We start from the raw sequence: 21,448 nt of genomic DNA on the forward strand, positions 1-21,448 counted from the left end.
CAATACAAATACTTAGTTCTTATTCACGTATGCAGCTTTTTTTTGCTGAGAATCCATGTGAGTTTTAGTAACATGAATTAATTAAATGCTTCACTGGAGGGAAGGATAACAAAATACCTTTGAAGAATGGTAAACTGAGGTACAGGGAAGTTAAATACCTCACTGAAAGGCCAAGCTCAGACACAACCCAGAAGACCTTCCTCCTGATACACTGATCTTTCTACTTCCTGCCAACAGACTACAGGTTTTTGGGAGCAGAACCACCTTCTTGTTCTCTTTTCATATTGCCTCTAGAAAAGACTCTGGCATATGACTGGGGTACTTAGATCTTAACATGACACAAACCCACAATAGCAGTGATCCAAAAATAAAGCATATAGTGTACCCACAGAGTGCTGTAAGGTCCCAATAGAGAACAGAAAATCTGGAATAAAGTGAGTCAGAACTTCAAGAATGAGTCTGATGAATACATAGATTTGCTAGAGTGTTTGAGCTAAATGTTTTGGAGAACATACATGCTTCACTCTTAGTCAAACTCTGCCTGAGCAGAAATGACCACACCTTCTATGAAAAGTAGTTCTAATTAAAAACAGAGCATGACTTTTTTTTGATGCAAATTGTTGTTCTAACTGAACCACAGCCTATTTGCAACATTCAAATTCACTCCTGTCTAAAATGCCAGGAAACAGGAACATTTCCCCCTCTGCCCTGTATTGCTATTTTACTCTGTGCGTGGACACATGACAAAAACAACTACAAAACAAACTAAAACATGCTCCTAAAGCCACCATCTTCTGTGCTTTCTGGGGATGATATCAATAGAGTGTCAAGAAAGAAAAGCGGCTTCTCTACAGCCAGGCAGGCAGCCGGACTCCTGGCCCTTGCTAGCGCGGCTCCACTGCTTTAATGCACGGAGGGCTTAAAACTGCCTTTACCATGCAGCTGAGGTTCCCCCAGCACAGGGAAATCCCCAGTTGGCAGCAAGCTGACAGCGCTGGCTTCGTGCCACCCCCTCCTCCATCCGCCGTGCAGGGGCTGGGGAAGGCGAGCAGCATGCTCACAACGTGCTAGCACCAGAGCCAAAGCCCTATGGACCGCGCTGGCTGCAATGGGAGGCCCTGTGTCCTGCCTTCCCTCCTGGCTGCACTGACCCTTCTCCTTTCACCCGCACACGCACGCCGGTCTCCCCGAGGAGCACATGGAACCAGCGTGGATGCCGAGCAGGCGGTGAGAGACCAAAGCCAGCAGGAAGGAGCTCAGTCCTGGACTGCCGCTTACTCAGGGCTGACACAGTAGCTTTGCTTCTCGGGTCCCCAGGAGACCCAGGGTTTCCTGGAGGTACACCCTGCTCAGGCTTATGCCTAACAGCTACCGGCCTAAAGAGAAAAAAGCTGGTCAGGAAAGAAAGATTCTTCCTGAACATAGAGGAAAGAAGGGATTTCAATTTTATTTCATGCCACTGTGGGGACAGACTGCAGATTTTGTTGTTGTTGAATGAAAGAATACAAAAAGAAAATGTAGGGACCTAACACACTCTGAATGGTCTTGGATGAGAGCCATGGTTAGGGCAATGGTTACTGCAGTGGGGAGCAAAACTGCACAAATGAAGACATTGCTCATAGCAAAGGTGATTGAAAGTGCTGGGCGATATACAAGCACCACATTGCACACCCTCCAGATCCATTTTCTAAAGAAATATCTGCTGTGTCTGAAATTTTCTGTGAAACACATGAGTTCACTATAAAACATCTCCGCTGATCGGCAGTCTGATAAACCACTACACAAGCATCTGCCTTGCTTTTCTCCTCCCCATTAAAGATTGCTGGTGCACCAAAAATAATTTAGAGCTGCTGTATCAAGCAGACAGTTCTGAGTGTCAGATGTGGTTAGATAGTTACTATTTTAATAATGACAATCATTTTTCTTTGTAAAGTAAAAAACACACAACATGACAGCTGAACCGAAAAGAACTAAATCTAAGGCAGGCAAGTTGATAACATTTGAGACAACAGCTACACGTCCATTATTTGTATATGGAGAGAGCCTAACACCATACTTGACACTCAGTCTCTACAAGCCACCTCTAGATCGTGTCGCATCTGAGTGCTTTAGAGTCTGTGATGCATTTATCCTCCTATTGCTCTTGTCACACAATCCTCGTATCTGTGTCACAGATGGGGAACTCTGGCACACGGCAGCTGAGCGGCTTCCCCAGAGCTACACAAGAAACCTCTGGCTCTGCAGCATAAGCATGGGCAGTCCAGGGCACGACCAGCGCCCCAAGCCCTGGGGCGCTGGTGTCTCGACCCCCCTCTCCCTCGATCCTGCCCCACCAAGGGATTTTGGATGGTGCTGCAAATAACTAATTTTTTAACTGGGTTTGTGCTTTGAATAGCTAACCTGATTGCTCTCAAGGTGTTGAAAGACCAAAGTTCTATTTGTCAACATATTTCTGTGGTTGTTTGTGTAATCTTTACCATTGTGGGAGGTTTTGGTTATGAATACTATTAAGATGAGGCCTTGGCTGAAACGTGCTGAGCATTGTCTCATCCGATGGCTTTCACTTGCATTTGAAGCTAATCACTGCTTGCTGGCATTAGGCTGGACACCTCATGCATCCTGAAGGATGTCCTGACCATGGTTTATATTCACTTCCAAAGTTTTTCCAACAGTAACTAATCTCTGAGGCAGAGGTGTGCAACAAAGGTTTCTCTGTCAATTTTTCATGAATAGTCCCTTCCTCTGGGGATTTGTCTTTACACTATTTGATATCAAAAAGTTACAGATACATATATTTTTTGACAGAGAAATATGGAGGTATATGGAGGAATATGTATATGAAGGTATACATATGTATGGCAATATCTAACCTGCATCAGTCTTCCTAATGGCTGCATTTCCAAATCCAACCTCTAGGACTTGATAGCTACAGCCTTCCTTCCAGTAACCATGCATTTCATAATTAAGTCTGGGAAGGGGAAAGTTGAGAAGTTGCAAGGGGGCTGCATAGGCTGGGCTGGGCACCCCTTGCTCAGAGGTAGCACTGGCAAGAGGATAATAGAAGCAAATGCTCCTTCCAAGAAAGCATATGGTAGGTCTCTACATCTGCAGTACAGTCAGAAATGAGCTACAGACATGCCAAAGTTACCACTAAGGTAGCCAGCATGGATGGTACCAGTTGTGCAGCTACTGCATGAAGAGCTCCTCGCACAAGGCAAAGCACACCTGAGAAGATAGGTAAATACTTGCCATCACCTGCCTTAAGGTCCATGCTGTTTTGGCTACACTGCTGGTGCTATTCAACCTTGAGAGCTTACAGCTTTATGAGCTATGGTCGCACATTTGACTCCTTCCTGTGGAGGTGGAACCAGCTCTTATCTTTACAAGGTGGGAGGTAAAGACAGGTTAGGTATGCTAAGTCCCCAGTATTATGTGCCCTGTGGAGCAGTGAAGGCTCTGAGCAAAGAACAAATCATGGTCTCCAAATGAAGGATAAATACTTTTTTTTACAGCAGGGAAGATATGAGAATAATGAAGGGCCTTGCCAGCAGTGGCAGCAGGAAGCTGGAAGAGGTAAAGAGAAATAGCAATTGTGTAGCTATGAGATGTTCTTCTCTGATCACTTCCAGGAAAGCTCAAAGACTGGGACAGCATACCCACTCTGAGAGGCAACAGCTTCAGGAATGAGGAACTGATGGAGCGGGGCTTGTCCCAGGTCATTCAAAAAGTTCGTGGCAAAGCTCAGAATAGAAGCAAAGTCCAGAACACCAAGGCTGCATGTTAACCATGAAGGCAGAGGACAAGAGTTGACAAGAGGAGGTCACAATCATAGAAAGGGACGAAAGCTGGACTGTCAGCAGAAATATGGAGAAAGAAGAACAAAGAAGAGGGAGGAGGAAGATGGGGGAAGGGAAGAAGAGAGAAGGGAAGCGAGAGACAGTGGTTGCCTAAGAGTTTGTGCATCAGCGGCAGTGCAGCGCACTCATGCCAAGCCTGGCTGCGGAACCATCAGCTCAGTGTCTATCCCTGAAAAATCACAGCAAGACCTAACAGCTCACTTTATCTCAGAAGAGCTTTCTGGATAAAAGGGATTTGAGGGTAAAGCCTCCATAATCCTTTGGGTTTGCTTTCTTTTAATACTATAAAGCACAAAAATAAACTTTCTAGTCAGGAAAAATATGGCTTTTGTTATGTTTTGAGTCACTTTTCCCCAGCAGCAAACAAAGTGGCTTTTCAATTCAAGTCCTGAACATTTCAGAATGAAATGTTTTGCACAGTCCTAAAGTAAATCGCAATTCTCCAAGTCACACTTCTAGCTAATGTAAACTCATTGAGGTCAGTAAAGAGACTGCATGTGACCGATCTTGCCTGGCCTGACTTGGGTGGCATAATTGATAAATTAATCTCTAGTTGAAATCAATTCAGGATGATCCAGTCAGCCAAGCAGAAGCCTAGAATTTCATTATTAACTTGCTGCTATTCTGCCTAATGGCTCCCCTTAGCATGGAGGTTGAGTGCACCCTTGTGACCTATGCTATAGTTAGATGTTACTGGCCTGATTCAAAACCCAGCGAAACTAATTTTGCAGTCCATTTTGGGAGTTCATTTAAGTGGACTTTTGCTTGAATCTGAAGTTTGCTAGCTTTTACTTCAAGATTCTTTCTTTTTTATTTCTTTTACAAGGTTTGTACCAAGTATTTTTAGAAACGTGGAAGAACCTCTCAGCCTCTCATATTAAAAGAACCTTAAAACAGTGTTCAATTTTACTATTAGAAAGACTATCTTGCTTTGTTATCATGCCCCACTCCCTGAATGGGAAGTGGATTTTACTTAGCTATTTTCTTGCAGATCCAGCAAATCTCCTAAATCAAATTCACTGACAAAACCCAATTCAACACTCCTCTTCAGACAAGAGGACCAGTAAAAACTCTCCAGATTTTACTGTGATGGCACCAAAGCTATATCAACCACATTTCAAACACAGACTAATGGAGAAAACCATCCAAACTCTACTCTGCCCACAAAAAAAGCAATGAAGTCTGTACATGATACAGCCACAGAGCGCTCAGTACCTAAGTTGAAGAAACCTCTTGTTCTTCTTGTGTTCCGTGGGCACAGTTTCACAACTCTATGTGAGTAACTGCAGTAAAAATCCCAAACTACTGGGTGCTTACAAAGCACATAATGGTGCGCATTCACAAGATCAAACCATGCATGCAATTGCTTAGACTGAGAGGATAGCAGCAGTTAATATATGTGAAAATCAGGTCTGTACTTCATGCATAAGAACACCCTATATTTGCAGCAATATATCCATCAACCTCACTCTGCTCCCACTAAAATCAATGTTGGGTTTGCTACTGGCCTTTATGATTGCAGCATCCAGCTGCACTATTAACTTTGCATTGATTTCCTCTTGCAAGGAACATACTTTAATAAAGGAACCAATCAACCAGATTGTCAATAGTTGCCTACCTAAGAATAAGCAGGATATGTTCAAAGAAAGCTTTACTCTAAATTATATTCATTCCTAAAGGCTAAATCTGCTGGCTCAAAACAAAGAAACATCATTGTTTTACTTATCAATGTCCTACTGTTCATCTAGAACATCTGCAATAGTTTTGCCTGCAGCACTACCCCATTCATTACAGGCCTTGATAGACTGTTCAATGGGCTTTTTTTTGGTACAAAATGTACAGAAGCATTTTACAAAGTGGACTTTGCCCTGGTATGAATAATAAAAAAATAATTAATTAAAAAGTGCATTTTGTTTCAGAATCTCCATTTTCCAAACTAACCTTTGGCAAATGGAAACAAAATGGCAACAGCTCGAAACCTGACAGCTCACTCCATGGCACAAGACAGAGGGTTTCTGCAGAACACTGTTTTTTGCTCGGTTGCCAAAGTGCATTGCCATCTACCAAAAATGCAGTTGATGAAAGACCAAAATACAGCATGAGCAAACAGCAAAAATCCACACCCATTAAAAGCAGGCCATGTTGGTTTTGTGCCGAGGAACAGGTGGGATTTATAAGTCCTAAACCGCCCCCCTCCCTCCAACAAACTGACCCATACAAGAGAAGAGTGGTGCTTACCGTCATCCAGATATGCTTGGTCCAGATTCTGTTCCTGTTTAATAGTGACTCCAGCTGGTAACACTTCCTTCTGGTCGCTAACCGGTGGTCCATTTTTTGCTGCTCGCTGGCCTGAGGCTGTCTGCTGCTGAATCACGGTAGGATATGAACTTGGACTTAACCTTTGTGCTTGACTGACCTGGGGCTGGCTGGATCTTGCAACATTGGATGTAAAATTTTCACAGCACATGATGTGCTGAAATTCTTGGTGACTTCCACACCTCAGCTGCTGGTTGGTTGGAGAATAGTGAATCACCGGAGAAGACTGCTGGTTGCCTGGAGAGTGGTGGAGCACCGCTGAAGTTTGGCCTGGAGAACCAGCGTGAACCAGCACTGACCGATGGGCATCTGAAATAGCAACTGGTGTAGCCATCAAATTGGATTGCTGGTAGCCCAGTTGGCTCGGACTAAGGCTCTTGCTTCTTTGGTATATTACAGCGGCCGGATTCTGCTGATGGTATCGAGAATCAGGAGAAGAAAGGCCTGAGCGCAACTGCTGGCAAGGAGCCATAGTGGCCACAAGACAGGAAGGGGATTCGGTGACCATTGTATGCTGTGAATAGTAAGGCTGTGTTACTGTTCCCAGACCACTGTGTACTGTATTGCAGATTAAGGCTGGATCATAGTCATCAATGGGCTCTGTTTTGATTGATGGTACTAGAATAAAGCATGCAAAGGACATTATTCTTAACAAGCTGATGAGAAACAAAGAGGTTTTCCTTGAAGTAATAAGAGATTTAAGCCGTTTACAAGATTTGCATGTGCGAGCTCATATCTCGCAGGCATTGAGTTTAATAAATCACGTATATGCAATCATGTCAGAGACTCTCTTGAAATCACTCTATACTTAGATGTTCTTTAAAATCTTTAATGATCTATTTAACCACAAATTTTTGAAAATTGAGAAAATCAATACTTTAGCTCATTCTGGAACATAAGCAAAATAATAAGCCATAGACAGGTGTTTCTTGTAGTACTTCCATCTCAAAGGAAGACTGAAGAACTAGAAATCCTATGACATATGCAACTCCTCTTTTTCTGTGAAACATTTAACTAGTGACCAAAGGCACAGCTGAACTATTTTAGGGCTTTCTTTTTAGCTCCTTTGCTACATGTAACTTCCGCAGTACTGAGAGCTGAAGATCTTTCTGACACCATCATTTAAAAGACCGTGATTTTACTGAGAGTTGTGTGAATCTTGGTGTGGATAACTGATGGTCCCCTACAGACAAATTCTCACATTTCTAATGCTTTTTGTCAAATCTTCCCCAAAACTCAGTACAGAAATACCATACAATGGAAACCATACAATGGCCATGCAACTGGGTTATTTTTTGGAAGTATAAAGCTTCCTTCTCTGAAGTGGTCTATTTTAGGGATCATATTGAGATAATATTGTACTTCTCAATAGTATTCCATAACACAACAATTTAGCAACTATACAAAACCTTCACATTGGTGATATCCTATACAGTTCATAAATTCATGGAGAGGACCAGAGATTTCCAGCCTGGAGGAGACCGAAATAAGAATCAGAATGAATGTTTGCTCATCCTTAGAAATCAGTCAAATTAAGACATCATTCTGAAGCTTTCAAAAAATCTGGTACTGTTATTTTATGCTTTCTGGTTTCGACAAACACAATAATCTGATTTTCTCACAATATTTTTCTCCCAGCCAAAGCTGAGAAATTCTGGGAATCTCATTAGTAATCCTACTGCATTTATTGTGACATGGCTCACCAATTCCCAAGAGGAAGAACATCACAAAAGCATTCACATTTCTCTCAACCAGCCTCATTCTGAAGAATATACCGCTCGTCTTCCTCCATACCAAGCCCTTGCTACTTTCCCAGATCTGATGTTATCTTACTGTCATACACGTCAGCTGGGGAAGGCAATGCTCATGGTTTTCACAGGGTCACATCATGTCACAGACTGAGTCTGCTCCCACTGAGGCTGTTGGCAAACTTCCATCAAGTGAATGGGGCAGCATCAGCCCATTGCCAAGACAACTGTCCCATTAAATTTATGGGAAATTCCTGATCATAAATCATGTGCATCCTTTAAACCAAACAGTTGTTGAGTGCTTAGCAGCACTCAGCTGAATTAAATTAGTAAAAATATAGATCCTCAAATAATGGCAAGAAAACAACATAGCAGAAAGTAAAATCTTGCTCATGAGAACTAGGCAAGAACTTGCTGTGTCCTTGACAATTACCTGGGTGATAGGTAAAATGCTGGGGTTGGCTTCTTTTTCTTTTCCCATTGATGACGTAAAAATTCACCTTCACAGCTGTGCGAATGTGCTTGTTACGGTACTCTGGAACTTCTACAAAAAGCATGCTCTGAAACAATGAAAGGTGACAATACAGAATTAGTAACTGTAGAGACTGACCAAAGATTCTTGGGTGCATCTCCCCTGTTACACATCCAGGCATAAAGGAAGAGAAATCTTCCTATTCATCCCTATAAAGAAGAGTATGAAAAGAAGAAAGGGAAAAAAGGGCAGATGGTGAAAGACGAGAAGATTTTTGGTACTAGGAAGCTGGTTTCTATGTAATGTATTCTCTCTGGTACTTGATGTTGTCCTGAACTTAGAGAAAGAAGTCTCAGCTACAAATAAAACACACAGAACGGTGATAAATGTGGCAGCACTGTAAATCACACTGTGCTTGATAAACAAGCATGTATTGCAGAATTCCCTCTTTTTCTTAAACTTGATTATTCTATAGGTTTTTCACTTATACACAGCCAGATCCTGCTTCCATGGAAATTAACAGTGAGTCTCTCGTTCTCTTCCGCAAGGGCAGGCATGGCCCATGGCAATGTAAGTGCTAGCTCCTAAATGCACTGAACAACTACAGTAAGGTCCCATTAAGCAAAGTGAACAAAGAGGCTCATTCCCTTGAAAGATCAATGTTCATTTCAAATACTGCAGTATAAATCCTGTCCTGCTAAGTACAGTGCACCCAAGACTTCCATACAGGCAAAAGGAAGTCAGGACAGCCAGCATCCTGCAGAGGACAGGGCTGATACAATAGAGTCTTCTGCAAGAACACAAAATCTAGCAGTTATTCAATTTGCTGTGGGTTACGGCTAAATGAATAGTTTCTTTTTGCAACACATCTACTGCTGAAGCATTTGACATTTGTTCATCACAGCAGCAAGATAGCTGCTCTTTCTGCTTTTGAGACGCTCTTTGAAAACTACCCCTTGAATACAACTTGCTGTCTGAGAAGCCCAAGGAGAGGACATCCAATGTTTTGCATACTTACAGGCTGGCTCTTATCTTTGTCCACTGTTGCCTCCATTTCCCAGATCTGCTGCCCATCTAGAAGAATATCACAATATTAACTTCACTGTATTTTTTTATATCATAAGGTTTGACTTAAAAAAAAGGAAACCAATTAAGGGCATCAAGTTAGTAAAGCTCTCAAAACGGACTTAATTTCAAGCACCTTCCCAGTCCTAACCAAAAGCAACAGCATTTAATTTATACATACCATTGAACACTTCTCTCGCCAGGAAAATATATATTAAAATTAAATGTTTATGTAGAAATTAGCCAAACTGAGGAATGAAATGTTTAGTACAGGTGCAACATGTGCTTTTTACCAGACTTGATTTCAGCCCGTTTGACTGATGGAGGGCATCAGAAGGTCAGATAACTTGTTAAGAGTCACATTTGGTCAGCAGCTTAGCAAACTTTCTGCTATTTTAAGCTAAGACCACATGGCTCCCCACCAGTGGGGTAAGTGGTGGAATGGCCAAGGAGGTGGAAGAAGGACTAGCTAAAAATCCAGATCTCATACAGGGTGCATGGAGATGGAAGCAAGCAAACTGAGCCACTTCAGGGCTGATTTTTAGACGTGCTGCACAGTGAAACTGGCAGATGCTCTGAATTCTCACAGGAGCGTAGGTTTTTCTAGAAGTAGTTCAACTGGGACAGATTCTTACCGTAATTGGGAAACCAGCTGTATAGGGTGCTTGATTTCTGCTATGCATGCCCTCTTACTATTTATACTCATTTCTTATATGTGCAATATGAAACCTCAGCACATGATATCTAGCAATACAGCTCCTCTGATCAAGTAACAAGCCCAACGTCTCCGACAGTGAATCCACACCTCAGCACTGTCACCACTGCAGGCTGTGACAGAGTGCCACCGGCAGTCCTAAAGTCACTACAAAGCACCAAATATTCACCATACTCAGTGTAAAAGAACCTCAGTGCATGTGTGATAGCCGCTACCTCTGAACCACTGAAAGTCTTTCTGCTCTTAATTACATCCACGCAGCTTGTCTCCATTCTGAGTTACATAAAATTGTATTTATAGAGGAAAATAAAATTTGATCCCCTTGTATGCAATACCATCAAAGTAACCCCAGTGCTATAAGAGTACATCAGTAGTGACATGACATTTGTACACAAGACTGGGCGCTTCATCTGGCTACAAATATTTCTTAAATCTACTGTCACCCACACTTCCCAGAAACAAATTTTAGCAATGCCTTCCTTATTACTTTTTTTTTTTTTTTAGATTTTAATCTCTACCCCTTTGATTTTTATATTCCGCTGAGCCTTTTAGCCAAGCAATTTGCAGAAGAAAAATAATGATGGGAAAAAAATTGCCTCATACCTTTCTGAAAGCTTGATTTTAAAATGAATAGGGGACACATATCCAAACGAACCGATGTGACTTGAAATACTGCAGCCACAAGGCTGGTGTTTGCTTTAGAGAGGGGGAGGCAGCTCCCCGGCGCATTTCTGCGGGGGTTCCCCAGACTGCACGCCCAGGTCTGGCCGGACAGGGGTGGAGGTCTCCTAAAAACAGTCCTTCTCACAGGACTTTTTATTTTTCCCAATTCTTGGAAATTCTGCAAGAGCTGCTTTTGTCCTCTGTTATTTAAGTACTTCTGCTTCTGGCGAAAAGGGAAATGAAAGAGTATTTTTAAATGCATTTTGCATTTTTTTTCTGTTGTTTTCCTCTTTGTTCTCCGCTCTGCGCAGACAATGAGCTGACAGATGTGCTCGGCTCTCCGGGCAGCCTCTCCCTGAGCGGGACTCGAGCTGCTGCTCCACAGCCAGGCCAGGCCAGGCCAGGCCAGGCCAGGCCAGGCCGCAGCCCCAGGGAGGGCCCTGCCTGCCCCAGGGAGGGCCCTGCCTGCCCCAGGAAAGGCCCTGCCTGCCCCAGGGAGGGCCCTGCCTGCCCCAGCTCCGTGTCCTCTCAGCCCGGGGGTCCCTCCCAGAGTGCCCACCGCAGCAGGCGGGACCTCGCCTCCCCTAGCACCCTCCACCTGAGAGCCCTCTGCTATGCTTTGGGGCCTAAACACCCACCATGGAGAGAAGGGTTTTCCCTGAGGCCGTCGCCAGCAGCGTGCCCCTTCCTCCCTCAGGATGGGGCGTTTGGGCAGGCTGCCTGGCTCGTGGTGGGGCAGGAGTGGGCACGGAGCGCTGGCTGGGCTTCCTCACCCCTCACCCTTCCCGCTGGGGAAGCGGAGGCAACCAAGGAATAGCTGGAGGTTTGGTTCCGTCCATCAGTTAGTTACCTGTGAGAGGGGAGAGAAAGCCCAGGCCTCCAACGCCTCCTGCCACTACAGGCACAGCATTCTGGTGCAAGGAGAAAATGCTAAATAATTCTGACTTTTTTCTTTTTTTTTTCAAGCGTTTCAAGCTCCCCTGCAGTGAGTCGGTTGTCTTTTCTATGCTAACACATGGATTAGTGATGGACTGCCAGAGCAGAGACAGCCTAAGCAAGCTGTGTAATTAGAGCCTGCAAGGCTCTCGCCCAATTTGCTGTTTAGCCCTCACATCCCAAAGGACCACTGTGCAAAGGAATGGAAAATACTTCATTATTTAACAATAAGCATTCACTTTGGCCACTGCTCTGGACTGTTGCAGGTTAAATCTATACCCCTGTTAACACAGCTAACTCTGCACAGTTGCTGAAATAGTAAACATCTTGGGGAAGGGGCAAGCCACTAAATACTGGGGGTTTAATCCAGCAAATACTAAATGCATTGTCTGATGACAAGGCTGTTAATACTTAATGGGGGGATTCCTCTTCCAGGTGATCTTTATGGAAAGAAACCATCATAGTAGGTGTTAAGGAACCTCCCCACACCCCCCAAAGAACCCCAAAGGATAAATTTTTATAGTTCTCTGAGGAAAAGAGGAGGGAAAAGGAAACAACAAAATATGTCATAAAATAAGAGCTCTGATAAAGACGCACATTGGGAGCTGTCTAAGCAATGCAATATGAAGATGTCCTGACAAGGACAGCCAAGTGAGAATATTTGACATTGGTTTTCCTCCAGGCAGAATGTTTTCATCTTTGTTTCTGTACTGCTAAATTCAAACAGGCTGTGCAGATACAACAGCACTAACTTCACAAAGAAGGTAGAAATCAAAAGGATTTGTTGGGCCAAAATGCATTAAAAAAAGGAGAAACGAGCCTCCAAGTCATCTGCCATATTCAAGAGGCCTGTAAAGCACATGCAACCACAATCACAATGGATTTGATTTAGTAACTGAGCCACTGAAATTGCACTAAAAGCTAATGAAGCCAACCATAAAAATCAAACGATGTTTAGGCTGAGTCCAAAGTCTGTGGGGATTAAAAGTAAGAATGAGAATAAGGCCAACCAAACAAGAAATAAATGTATTTGGGGTTATCATTCTAATGATGATAGATGCTTCTGTTTGGATATATTCATGCTTGTGGCAGCTAAACAGGTTTCTAATTAATCTGTCAGCAGCAGCAATCCCTGTTCTTTAAGCACTGAAGCCTTGTTGAATATAACCACTCTGCAGCTCACTTCCTGACCTTTATACTTAAATATCATGATGTTGCTCCATCTGTCTCACTGCTTCACTTTCATAGTTGTGAATGTACAAACTTTAGCTCAAGACAATCAATATTTGCTTTTCCTTTAACCCCTCTGGATATACACATTATGGTGAGCTTTTGGCAGAAGGATGAGGGAGGCTATGAATAAAATGCAAACTACAACTGCATTCAGAAATCTCTCTCTACTTTAACCTATCCTTTTTGCTGGTAATGAAAAGAAATCTTTTGATTATGCACACTCAGAGAGTTAATGAAGAGCAGGAGGAATAAACTGAGAAGTCTAAGGCCCATCTGTAAGACAATTAGAGGAAATTTTGAACAGAGAAAACTTGCACCAAATTGTCAACACATTTATCATCTTTAGATTGTGCATAAATGAGGATTTTTTTAGAAGGAAATTAAATTGGATGTTTGAAGAAAGTCATCAGCAAAAATAGGATTTTTATTGTAAGGCTGTGCTAAAAATCATAATGCTGATATGATGGTAGAGCATAGCCCCCAATACAAAACATGTGCCACGACCTGGCTATGCTGAAGTAGGCCCTTTTCTCCAGTGCCAGTGTGGCAACCCAGGTGGTGCCTAAACACTACAGATGCATTTTGCTTTGAGCAGAAGGTTGGGCTCAACAACCTCCAGAGGACCCTTCTGGCCTTAATAACCCTGTAATTCTGTCATGCCACAAACGGGACAAATGACTGATCCCCTCCCTGCTTGCAAACCAAGAAGATAAGCCCCAACTTGACTAATAATCTAGAATCTACAAGTACAGACAGATATTTATTGCACATAATTAAACCTGCTTTGACAGTGGAGAGGTAAGAAAACTGCAAGAGAGCAACAGCATCGTTTTTGCTGAAGTACTGTAAGAGCATGAGCGCACAGATGTAGAGAACATGTGCTCTGCAAGCTGCATTCAGCACTGGTCTGTCCTGACAGTGATATTGGCCAGCCAGAGCACTGCAGGGATGTCCCAGTACATGCCTGGATCACAGGGGAACTTGGTGCCAGGTCCACGTGTGTGGTGTGCCTCAAATTCTACCTCCACTATGGGGAATTCGATCCGCGCCTCTGAAAAGAGAAGTAGTTCCACTAAAGATGATAAAATATTTTTGGATTTAGACCCTGAGGTCTTACCAGCCATGGCTGCCTCATGCAATATTTTTACTGTTGTGGTTCCCCGCTCATTTAATGGTTTGTCTTAGTTGGCAAGTCTTTTAACACCACAGGTCAGTGAAATGTTCAGGAAATAGAGATTTTTGTGCTGCTTCAGGGCTATGAGACTTAGCATTAAACCCCGATGAGAGATCTGATTGTGTCAGCACTCTTTGGAGGAATGAATGAGTTGTTGGAAGAAAGTAATTCTACCCTCTGTAACTCAAACAGTGATCATACCAAAAGTCTTGCTTCAAACTTTGGGGAAAATCAAAACGTCAGACTGCATTAGGAACATTTAGGGTGATTCTCTGCAGCCCCTTATAGGGCTTTTTTTAATTAGCCAATTAAAGGTTTTCTGAACCAGTTACAGCCTTTACACATTATTCAGGATCCCTTACTCATGACTTTGGGGTCAGTAACTAGCAGAGAAACAAACTTACTACTTTATTTGAACAAGCATGACTGATGGACTGAGAGGTTCAGGAAATTTTCTTTGCAGTTCTCTCCAGTTGAAGACTAAGTATACTATTGTGCCGATTCTGTATGTGATTCTGTGCCTGCATGTGATTTTATGCTTGAAAATGTACATTGCTTTTCAGTCAAGCATTACACAAATTACTTAATGAACAACCTGTTACCTTTTTCCCAGGCAGCAAACCATGCTAGTTCCCCAAACAAACTAAGCCTAGTAGCTGGTGGGACAGCTGCCCCGACTACACATTTCTGCAGAGTTCCCTTCAGGCTTGCAATGAATTGTCCCTATTCACTGTGTTTCTTGGAAGGTCTTCCAAAAAAGCACAATGATTATCGCTGTCAGCTTTTATCAGTAGATGATAGGCATCTCTGGAAAACAGTCAAGGTTTTTTAGAGCCACCCCAAGAACAAAATAAACAGCAATGAATGCTTTTCAGCAGAACAGACACCACTTCTGGGATGCAGAAACCTTATGGGCAGGGGAGCACTCACACAAAGACTCTGCTGCTCTTTTAGGGGACAAATTCTCATTTCAGCTGGGAAGTTATTCTGCTTCATGTCAGTGCAAGGTTGCTCAGCATCTGCTCCTAAGCAGTTGTTTCCTTCTGAGCTTTTACTTCAGAATAGTTTTCAAACTTTGAAGCAAACACAGCATAAATGTATTTAAAATTCACAAAAGTAGAGCTATTGAATTTTTCACTGAACGTGATTTTCATGGATTTCTTTTTCTTTCTGAAGCAAGACTGCCCACTGCAGTTAATGAAGCTCTGTTTATGAGTTGAGGCCAGTGCCTTCATTTCACTGAGGACATAAGTTTGAGTCACCATGGCCAAAGATACAAGTCAAGGTCTGGGAGGTAAAAGGCCAATGGATTAGTCATCCGCCATCCAGCCCAGCCCCAAATCTGACATTTTGCACAGTGAGAACAAGTCTAGAGGAGATTTCTCCCCATCTATTGTTGAGGAATTCAGTTCACACTAAAGTAACACACAAATACAGTAGTTGAGTAGTGAAGCAGCAGGGGCAGTCTGTCATTCCAGAGCTCTTCCAAATGATTCCTTATGCCAATACATCAAAATAGATCTGTTGTTTTTTTAAGATTATACGTGTATGTGTGTGTGTGTGTGTGTATAAATTATTAAACAAAAGCTCCTCTCAAAATAAAACCACTGGGAACCTCCATGTAATAAAATGAGTCACACCAGGATGCGATGACTAAGTGGGAGAATAGGGAATTCCACTCCCCATGCCAGCTTTCTACATGATCAATTTTCTGTCAACAGGTGATGGGAGCTTGTCTCTCTGCCTTTTGTTTATTCCAAGAATTATTATTATTTTTTAATATTCTCTTTAAACAATTAAGATTCAAAGCTGAATAATCAGGACCAGGCATACTTCCACTAGGCGCCCCCATAGTAAACACTGAGCCAGGGAATCCAGGCCAGTAGTGGCTGCCTGTGTTAATAAGGATTTACCAGCTGTAAAATTCCAAAATCTTGTGTCATACGGGGAAACCTTCCAAAACACTGGATTCCACCCTGTCTCGCTGAGTCTCTAACAGCTATGGCAACTCCGTTTCTGCAGCCACACTCTTGCATTTTCGTGTGTGTGATCCTTAGATTTTTTCCTGTTTTGCAGTGTTTTTCTGGGATCCCCAGTTTAATGTCTGACAATTGCCCCATGGGATTACAAGAACACCTGGGGCAGGCAGCACATTTCAGCCAGGGGGTAAACCTGTGGGCAGAAAGGTTTGCTGGGTTTTCAGCAGCTATAATAGCAAGGAATAGCAGAAGGTGTCCCATTTACCCTGAAACTTTCTAATTTGCACAGCAAAAAAGGGCAAGCTCTAATCTGCCTGATTAATGCTTGTTACTCTTCAGTGTGCACAAATGGTGGGATTTGCTGAGACACTTTCCTCTTTCGCTTAGAAAGAACAAATAAAACAGAAACTCAAAGAGAATAAAACCTCCCTGATCCTCCCCAGTTCTGACATCTTTTTGTAGAGAACTACCAAACAGGCCCTGTGCTCCACTTTGCTGCCGCCTTACTTTAGTGCACTGCAAGGCATGAGGAGGGGAGATTAACCTGGAAGGTGATCACCTTTAGCTAATGCAAAAATCAGGTGGGCCTCCCAACAGAGACATCTATAATTTATTCCCCTGGTTCATCCCATTACTCTGCAGGTTTAGAATAGAGAAGGTATGCATCTCCAGCTTTAAATGCTGGACTCCAGCCACAGACTGCATGGAGCAGAGAAAGTGGTCTTTCTAAACTATCAAGAAAACAGCAAGGTAACAAATTTATTTCATATACTCTCTGTAGAACCTCACATGTTGGAAACAAATTGAATCATTTAAAATTACAGTACCACTCTCAGTTTTGCTAACTCTATAACTATTCCCAGATATTTGTGCTTTTTTCCTTAGCCTTTCCCACTAAAAAAACCAAACAATAGTTTGGGTTCTTCTGCCCAGATGCTGGGCTTTTGCCTCAGGTTAAGATGTCTTAAAAACCTACATTGTAACGCATGTTCAGCAGTGGATTGCGTCTGCAACGGAGTTATGATCCTAGTTCTAAGATATGTCCCACTCCTCTCAATTCTCCATAACTTAAACCCTCTATTTCAGTTCACTAATTTAGAATTCAGTGAGAGAACTGGAGCTTGGAGCTTGCATTAAATATTTAAAGTTGTTTGCCGGGGTTAAATAGCTAACATCTCTTTTGGATGGATCTAGGAAAAAAGTGGAAGTTTAAAAAAAAATTTGGCGTCTTTTTATCTTTAATTTGCCTGAGAAAACTGCTTCATTGATTTTGCATCATTATGTTCAAAGAGATACTTGTTGAAAATAGTTTGCCTTTTTTTTTGCATTCCCCAGGAGCTTTTTGATCATTCATGAAACTGTCAGACTACTAACAGGCATTTAGTTCCCTGTTTGGGGTAGAGTGAGACATTTCAGAGTTGACACAACAGAAAAGGGGAACACTGCTGTAGACAGTCTTACAATTTCCTTTCACATCTCCCATAAAGGACCATGATCCTTAGCCCCAGTTCCTCACTATCATCAAAATCAATACACAAACCACCTTCTATTCACATTATACATGCCATAATGCCATCCCATCACAGTTTTCTATAGTGAATTGTCCTGCCCAGAAGACTGTTTCATGTTTCAAGTCATTTGGCTGATTTTGAGCAGATCTATATCAACTTACACAATTACAACACATACAGGCTGTAAAAGGCATTTACTGCATAGAAGAGCACTTGCAATAGTGGCTTTACTTATGATAAAATGTCAGCCAGTATGTGCCTTGGGATTCTTGGGTCTGGGACAACACTCACTGTAGACTCAGCCTCCCCAGGAGCTTCAGCTCAAAGTAAAATATCACACCTTTTAACTCCTTGCTTGTCAAGGCTGCCCCCTCTTCCCATTATTGCCTGGCAGTATGTAGCTGTTCATTGCTCCAGAACTGATTGCTGAGGACTCCCACACTCCATTAATGAAGGATTTACCCCATTTCACTGAACTCTCTGGCTGCTTTTCATAAGCAAGTCCCATGCCCAAACACCCAGAAGTATTGAGCTCTTGCTGCAGCTGCAGGCCAGAAGGGAGTGATGTAAGAAACCATAAATTCTTAATTTTCTGTGTTTTTAAAATCTATTATATCTAAATACATATTCAACAAATCATCACTATTGCCATCTATAAGTTGTGAATATAAAACCCTTCTAGGGAGCTGTGATTTCCTTTTAAATTTTGCAGGGAGAGGTACAGGAAGATTGATAGTATCATTGGGTTCAACTTATTGTGTTTTAGAAACAAGTCTTTTTCTAGAAAGTGGAAATTCCAAAATGAGAAAGCACTGCTGTGCTTATCTGCTAGCTTGTGATGCAGCTGGAATACTGCAAAGTGCAAATTTGAGAGCAAAATCACTGTAAAGCCTGCCCATTTGCTTCTAAAAGTGAAAGTAATATGTTTTGAAGAAATGAAATTATTTACCCAGAGTTAAAGCAAGTCTGCAATGAGAGATGTACAGAAGTGCTGGAAATCAGAGACACCCTGTGAAGTAATACAGCTATCATCAGAATAGTTATTAACATTATTGTTATTCCAGTGATAGGCAAGCCATTACATGGGATGCAAATGAATATATTGGGATGAAACAGGTACATGTGGTCATGGGTACTTCTGAGCACACAAGTCACTGCAGTTAGCGTACCTGGATGTGCAATGAGAGCCCATCTCCTACAGCAATCCCCAACAGACAGCAACACATAAATATATACCTGCGAAGCAGAGAGCCACCAACCTCAAAGAAGATGGGCACAGGCTGGACACCTGATGCACACCTCAAGTAGTGTAATACTGCTCCTGCTGTGCATGAAGACATGAATGCTACTGCTGTACCTGAAGCAACAAACTCTGTGAATTGTATTTCTGATATTTTAGTAAAGCTGCCAGGTATGCCAAAGGGGTTATAGGAGGGAGCCAGAGGAGGTACAAGATGGAACAAGAGGGAGGGAAGATGAAAGGCTCGTGGGTCTTGGTATTCTGGCACTGGCACAGGCTCTGTGGTTTGTTTCTAGGGTACAGAGGCAAGTGCATTCCATTCAGAGACAGCATTTTGGGCACTGCGCAGATGAAAGCCTCAACTCGCCACTCAACTCAACACACTGAACACAATGGTCCTGATCCTGCCCTGTGGTGAGCTCTCCTGAAACCAGTAGACATCCAAGTATGTACAAGCTCACCTGCTCTAGCTGTTAGCGTCCTAAGAAAGCACTGTCACTAGAAGATCACTGAGGTGACAGGCATGTAGAAACTCAAGGGAAAAAGAAACTAGAACTCCATTGCTTGAATCTAGAGCTGGAAAGATTTATTTTTGTCAAATGGACTTTGAGCGTCCATGCTTCAGAGGCCTTGACAGCTGCATCAGTTCAAAGGGCACAGAGAGCACCACCTCCTCTCTTTACACTGCATGGCCGAATTGAAAGATTTATGGTGGATCTACTCCAAAGATGTACGCTTTCTGTTTGGGTTGTTCTTCCACCACCCACATTGTCCTAGCAATGATTCATGATGTCCATGTGGCCACCATAAGAGTTTGGCAGGGGAAAGCACAGTCCATTTGCACTTTTCTCCCAGAGAAACACGAAACTCCTCTATCACTCACAGCAGAGCAGCAGTAACCAGTACACAAATGGGAGTAAACACAATGCAACCAACAACATCTGACTTGCAAATTGTTACATGACAATTAAAACAAATAAAAGGGGGAATTCCAAACCTTTTCTTTTTTTAACTGTACTGTAAGATCTGGGCCCCAACCAAACACTAACACCCTTGACCTTTAGCATATTCCAAATCCTTGATAGCTGTAAGACTGCTTTTCAAGCTCACTCTTCCAGATCAAAATTAAAAGAATACACGCACTTCCAAAATTTCTATCTGTACAATCTGATCTAGTTGCTTCCCCTGACATATTTTTATTTAGCTGGGCTCAGTTACGTGTCTCTGAGTTCAGATCTTAAAACTCCTTGAGCCAAACTCTGCTTTTGTGTGCTGGACTGACTGTACCGAATTCATGAGTTCCCCCGGCTTACAACAGCCACAGATTACAATCTTTCATCAGGAAGAGATAACCTTACGAAGAACTCAAAACTGTAACACTTGCATGTTGGTAAACCTTATCATTAAGAAAATGAATGCTATTTATGCATCAGCATTTCAAACGCAAGTACTTCATCCCCTTGCTCACACACAGAGCTCCAGCCCCTTCAGTTCGCTTCCTGCTGCCATTTCCTGTCGCAAGCCTAAAATGAGAGACACTGACAGACTTCTCATTGGCAAGCTCATTGCAATAGTTTCTAGTTCGCGTGATACAAGGCAGTTATTTTCATAATGACTTCCCAGCATAATTTGGGGAATATTCTTTATTTTCCAGGTATTTCTAGGGAAATATCTGTAGTGCTATGTAACAGAGCAATAAAATCTGTTCATTGTTGTTCTTAGAAGCATGTTGTATTTCGGTCACAAATATGAACGGTTCTCTGTTTCTCTGCGTTGCTAATAGCAAGTGAAGAACTGCCTACATGATCCAGAGGAAATTGAAATAGGTGTTGAGTGTCTGCCTGAGGGATAAAACCTAATTTACAATTGTGAGCCCCAACAGCAGGTTCCTCAGTTTCCTAAGGCATACCGACTGCCACCTTCTCAGCACCCACTTCATTGCAGACACTGATCCAGACCCCAGATTCAACATGCACCCAGATTTTGGAGTCTATGAAGCAATTAACAGGAGAATATCTCACTGTACAAAGATAACTGCACAAAGGTTTTTGAGGAAAAAAAGAGTCTTGCTAGTCTCATCTTAAACACTGGACAAACAAGCCAAGCCTAGGAGCTCAGTGGAGTATGGCATGTCAAAAGCTATTAGATGGTTTTCTACGCTACTGCTCTCACCCTTGCTGTTATTAGTAGAGCTAAAACTGGCGGCAAAAGTGGGAAATCAAATACCACTTGCTAGCACAGACAAGGCTTGTGAGCTGTTAAAATGAAACTCAAAGAAAACCATCTTTCCCCTGTGAGCTTAGTGCATCTTCCTGCCTTCACGAAGGTGCGATTCTTTCACATGCTCCCGGGGCAGCATCGCACTCTGGAAGAGGGCGCAACAATGACAGGGTCACACCAGCGATGCACTATCCACCCACCGGCATGTTTACTGTGGCTTACTTTACTTCTGAGCAGCTTATCAGCGCTTTTTGCAAGGTGCTGTGCAGATCTGATCTGCAGCGAGCGAGCTCCCCGAGGCGAGCGCAGGATCCACCTC

The 21,448-nt window shown here is 42.7% G+C and overlaps 1 protein-coding gene across 1 annotated transcript in view; it reads right to left on the reverse strand.

The window, feature by feature from the left end:
• Positions 1 to 21,448, reverse strand: part of NFATC2 (nuclear factor of activated T cells 2) — a 94,159-nt gene that overhangs the window by 28,725 nt on the left and 43,986 nt on the right. The window contains exons 7-9 of the mRNA XM_075019512.1: positions 9,412 to 9,467; positions 8,355 to 8,481; positions 6,096 to 6,791 (exon numbers count right to left, since the gene is read on the reverse strand). Coding sequence (XP_074875613.1) covers positions 6,096 to 6,791; positions 8,355 to 8,481; positions 9,412 to 9,467 — 879 coding nt within the window. The remainder of the gene's footprint in view (positions 1 to 6,095; positions 6,792 to 8,354; positions 8,482 to 9,411; positions 9,468 to 21,448) is intronic.

This window comes from Buteo buteo, chromosome 2, assembly GCF_964188355.1.
Source record: "Buteo buteo chromosome 2, bButBut1.hap1.1, whole genome shotgun sequence".
In the NCBI taxonomy this organism is placed as follows: Eukaryota; Metazoa; Chordata; class Aves; order Accipitriformes; family Accipitridae; genus Buteo; species Buteo buteo.